The sequence below is a fragment of the Wolffia australiana genome, chromosome 10 (genome assembly GCF_029677425.1).
Source record: "Wolffia australiana isolate 7733 chromosome 10, ASM2967742v1".
NCBI lineage: Eukaryota > Viridiplantae > Streptophyta > Magnoliopsida > Alismatales > Araceae > Wolffia > Wolffia australiana.
In genome coordinates this window covers 17,511,073-17,516,098 of record NC_135844.1, presented here as the reverse complement: position 1 = coordinate 17,516,098, position 5,026 = coordinate 17,511,073, and the positions used below count along the sequence as shown (strand labels likewise).

Sequence of the window (5,026 nt, the reverse complement as noted above, 5' to 3'; positions counted from 1 at the left end):
GACCTACACCCCTCTATCTTCTCTTATGAAGCCCATAACTTATATTAATCCAATATGGCACAATAACCAAAATAGCTAGACTTAACATTTCCACAACATGTTTTAGATGTTTGTTAATCATCCAGTTTGATTCCTGAATATTTCTGTACCCACAGGAATTCAAAATATTCATCAATAATAAAATTATGTGACATAGAGGTCAATAAGGGTTGGATAATAATGCCCAAAATATGCATAAAATGATATTATTTTGAAATTCATAATTTCAGTATTTAGCTACTTTTCATGTAAAATGAGTGGAATTATGGGTACATTTAGGGTTGGACATTTAGGACCGAGAACCAGTCAGACCAGAGCGAACCAAAACTGTAGGTCCTCCATTTTGGGGGTGGACCAGTTGGTCAACCAGGTTTAGATCCAAGTGTCAAACTGGACCAGAACAGAAAGTAAATTTATTAAGTATTTATTTAATTTTTTTGGTAAATACTAAATCTAACTTGCTGGAGATTTTTCTATATAGCTCAGCATAGCCAGAATATATTTGACCAATTGAGGGCACCCACTTGATGAAGATGATTTTTTTGTTGAAGGCAGGCTACAGGAACCCTCAAAGCCTCTTCCTCTGTGAACATTTCTTCTTTTTCTATTCACCCCCATAGTTCTCCACGAAGAAAGGGAGGTGTGGATGGAGAAAGACCTAGAGAGGGAGATTGGGAGATTGAGGGAAATTAAGGGAAGAGTGGCAAATGCACATTCATTACCAATGTTGAGATTGACTAGTCAACATGATCATCGACATAAAATCTCTACTTTGAGTTTTGACTTTGACATTGACTAGTCAACTGATCAGATAGGATCTGGCCCAAACTGAACTAGACAGTACTTTAGGTAAGGTCTAGGTCTTTGTTAAAAAAAATACAGGACTGGGACTGTCAGACCCTACGTACATCTAAGCTATGAGCACGGGGCTCAGGGATGGAGTTCTCGATGCTTTGAAGGCCTGAAGCATCCAAGGGATAATGGCATAGACGAGGAGAATATGTATATTTAGGTAAGTTTTGAGAGACGATTTGTGCGGATGTGCGGGTCAACAAGTTAAACAAGGTATGCGCAGTGATAGACGATTTCGAGACGTGACTGTGACCAATACAGTCACTCAAGCAGACTGCGCGCAAGCCTGAGTCAAGATTCGACTTAGAGACGATCGTTTATCAGCACCACCAAAATAATACACAGTACGGCCATTATTAGTTGAGCGCGCCATCCTCGGAGGAGAGGAGATGGGAGAACCAGCTGTCGAGAACGGCAGGGGAGCCATACCAGGGGCGGCGGCGAGGGTCGGCGCCGACGGGGGAGTGGTACACGCCATCCAGCGAGATGTTGAGCGCGCCCTCGAGGTGGGCCGATATCTCCGGCACCACCCCGTCTCCCCACACGTCCGCTCTCCCGCACACCTGCACACGCCATTCAAGATTCTAGTCACAAGTTTTGAGCTTTTGAAGTAGATGGAAGCGGCTTTGCGCTACCTGCTTGTAGCCCTGGCCGACGAGGCGGGCGTTGAGCCCCCCCGCCGCCGGCGCTACCCCAACACCACCACCAACAGCGCCACCATCAGCGGCCGCCGCGGCGACCGCATTGTTGTAGCGATTATCAGCAGCATCTTGGCTTGCGCCGATCAAAGGCAGGCCCTTGATGTACCGGCCGGCGACGCAGACGTACTTGCGCTCGGGAGTGTACACCGCGGGGGAGCACCTCTCCTCCACGTAGTAGAGCAGGCCCCGCGTCTGGTCGATCACCCCTGGCAGTCCCTTGGGCGGCGGCCTGGGATTCATCCCGTTCATCAATCAATCTTCAGAGGTATCCAGCGTTACGCAATGCAAACTCAAGGACGAAGGCGACGCGTACAGGTGGGGGGTGCCGAGCGTGAGCAGCAGGGAGACGTCGGAGCAGCCCAGCTCCTCCAGGTAGAGGCGCGCCAGCCAGCCCCCGGCCGAGTGCCCGAGCAGGGCCAGGTCCCCGTCTGCACGGGTGGGGAAAAGAGGAAGAAGACCTCTGAGCTGATCGATTTATGGATTCCCGGGGGGGGGGCTTCATGCAAGGGCGAACCTGGGGAGAGGTTCCTGGCCTGGGCCACGGCTTCATCGACCCTGCGGAGATACCAGTCGAGGATGGGGCGGGGGGACAGCGTCCCCCGCCAGTAGTTGCCGTCGAGCAGCCCCGCCGCGTTCCTCAGCCAGTCCACCCGCGACACCTTCGCCACCACCACCGACGGCACGCCCCGGCTTTTCAGCTCCGCCACCAGCCCCTCGTAGTCCCCGCTGTTGTTGCCCAGCCCCTTTCACAAGTAGAGATGGGAAGGAGGAAAATTGAGAAAAGTAAACGAAGAAGAAGAAGGAGAACAAGGAACGTCGGTGCTGCGTACCGGGAGGATGATCACGGGACGGGCGGAGACGGCGGAGGAAGCCGCCCGGCGGGCTTGCGGCGGCGTTAGACGCGCCCCCCCCGCGGGTGCGGACTGCAGCCACATCTCCTCCTCGAAGCTCCGCGCACACCCCAGTTGGCCCTTTTCTATTGGCCACACAGTCAAGTCGGTGTCTAAACGAGGGGTCGTGCGTCACAAATCTAAAAAAGACACCGAGTGCCAAGTAAAGGTACCGTTTTTACTGTAGAAGGCGTTCGCAGAATCGCGGCAGAGGAAGGCGTAGCTGCTTCTCGCCATCTTCTCCGCCGCCGCGTAGCTCAGTCGTGGGCCTTGTGGGCAAGGATAGAATACCGGGCCCGATGAAAAGAAGCGACTTGGGCCCTTGTACCTTACAAAAGAAGGAACTTGCTCGCCCTCTCTTACCCTTCGCTCCCTCTCGGACCGCGATATGCTCTCCGCGGGGGGTTCTCCTCCCGCTTTCCCCCGTTTGATGCGCCACGGACGGCTGGGAATTGCGCTTCCGCGTTTTCTCCATGGGAAAGTCTGTTCTGCGGAGTGGCGCGGCGCGGACACAATCCCGGAGAAAGTGACGGGCACTTTGAGAAGCACGGACTTGGTCGAAAGGGAATACGGGGAGCTCAACCTCAAGGAGAGGCTCGGTCATGTACGTTCTCTTTCTCGGTCATGCGGATACGTCCAGTTTTCAGCTTTATCTCGTTCTTCTTTGCATTGTGTTTTTCTCGAATGAGGGAAAGGCCCTGACGGTTTCCGTGAGTGAGCCTCTGAGAAAGCATAATCTGTTTCTCTCGTGGCTGGGTTCTCAGTGGATCTTCCTTTCCACTTGAGCTTCTACTTGATTTCGATTCCGCCATCCCATTCTTCTAACTTTTCCGTATTCTCGCGAAGGATAACTTGGTTTTTGATTTCTCATCTTATGTCACGAATATCCTTGAAGCTTATTCGCGTCCCCCTTTGTATCCGCAGTTGGGTCATGTCCGCATCCGGCAACATGTGAACCCCCTCAGCTCAACTTTCTCCGTAATCATCTCTACCCCCCTCCTTAATTCTCTTTATCTTATTTTGTTGGAATTTCGTTTGCTTGAGCTTCCACCTTAGACGCAGGTTTGACGAAATCAGTTTTTCAGAGTTGGCTTTTAACACGCAGGCCCCTGCACCTGTGCCCGATTGGAAGGAAGTTTTCAGAGACCCAACGCTGCCACTGATGATCGACATTGGGTGCGGTGAGCAATCAACTCTCTAGTGTAATTATTGGTTCCTCTAACATATCTAGGATTCGTTCTTGACTCCGCCTTGCGCATGAGAATAAGAGGAAAGATCATAACTCTGGTGGGATTTTCAGGGAGTGGCAGATTCTTAATCTGGCTCGCGAAAAAATGTCCCCAGGAGAAGAACTATCTTGGATTGGAAATACGTCATAAAGTACAAAGCTGTTGCCCTCCTCCTCAAATTAATCTTGCTGATATAATTCGTCAAAATTTTCCTCGTGATTGTAACCAAAAGAATCACAGCCTTCTCATTTCTTTATGTCCTGTGTCGTTTTATGGTTTCAGTTGGTTGAACGAGCTCAATTCTGGGTGAAGGATTTGGACCTCAGCAACATGTTTGGCCTCATCTACCTTCTCAAATATTGAACTTTGCAGTTATTTAATAAGATTCTTATGGTCCTGCTCTTGCTTGTTCTAGCTACTTCCTGTTTGCAAATGCCACCGTCTCCTTTGACCAACTAGTGTCCACTTATCCAGGACCCTTGGTGCTGGTTTCTATCCTGGTAAGTTTTAGCTTTTTTTTACATGTTCTAGCTTCACTCCAGAAGATTAGTCTGCTTAACTTGGATTTCATCACTGCCACATCTCAGTGCCCAGACCCTCACTTCAAGAGACGTCATTGGAAACGAAGGGTGGTTGATAAGAATCTAGTGGATTCCATCTCGCGGAATTTAGTTACCGGTGGACAGGTAGGTAGATGAGGTTAACTTGTTCAAGGACAAATTGTTCGATTTGTGTGGTTAACTTGACATCCTCCTCTGTATGTTGAGATAAATCTTGAATAAAAAAGTTATATAAATGTTCACTTTTCTGCCTAATTAAATTTAAAGTTGTGTTGTTTTCTTGTCCGCAGGTTTTCATTCAATCTGATGTGCTTGATGTGGCCCGGGACATGAGAGCCCAATTCGATTCCCTATCTGATATTTTTGACCCAGTTGACCTTTCAGACCAGAATGTTCCTTGCGATGCCGACGGATGGCTTTTGAACAACCCATTGGGCATAAGAACCGAGAGAGAGATACACGCAGAATTTGAAGGGGGCAGGGTGTTTAGAAGGATGTTTAGAAAAAAGGAAATCTCCAGTTCTATGTAGCCGACATTTTTTTTGTGAAGCAGAGAAACAAAAAAAAGTGAAGCCTTATTCTTCTCGCGCACAGAGAAGCAAAAGCTCTCTAACGACATGGGCCATCGGATTTGCAAGAAATTGAGTCCACATTTCGTTTACATCAGTTGGCTTCCAGCTATTTACTGAGAAAATGAAGCGTTAGCAATGTACCCCATCTTTTTTCAGCATAGTAATTTTTGTCTTCTCTTTCAA

The 5,026-nt window shown here is 49.1% G+C and overlaps 2 protein-coding genes across 2 annotated transcripts; one reads left to right on the top strand and one right to left on the bottom strand.

The window, feature by feature from the left end:
• Positions 1-1,178: 1,178 nt before the first annotated feature.
• On the bottom strand, positions 1,179-2,734 carry LOC144708462 (alpha/beta-Hydrolases superfamily protein). The gene is made up of 6 exons (XM_078581805.1): positions 2,656-2,734; positions 2,423-2,568; positions 2,107-2,335; positions 1,906-2,020; positions 1,527-1,821; positions 1,179-1,454 (listed from the first exon to the last, which is right to left on the bottom strand). The coding sequence occupies exons 1-6, from the start codon at positions 2,717-2,719 to the stop codon at positions 1,248-1,250; spliced, it is 1,056 nt and encodes a 351-aa protein (XP_078437931.1). The 5' UTR covers positions 2,720-2,734; the 3' UTR covers positions 1,179-1,247.
• On the top strand, positions 2,734-5,026 carry LOC144708463 (tRNA (guanine-N-7) methyltransferase). The gene is made up of 8 exons (XM_078581807.1): positions 2,734-3,086; positions 3,407-3,460; positions 3,588-3,663; positions 3,783-3,862; positions 3,994-4,043; positions 4,127-4,211; positions 4,299-4,397; positions 4,562-5,026. Exons 1-8 carry the CDS (start codon positions 2,871-2,873, stop codon positions 4,799-4,801), a joined length of 900 nt encoding a protein of 299 aa, XP_078437933.1. The 5' UTR covers positions 2,734-2,870; the 3' UTR covers positions 4,802-5,026.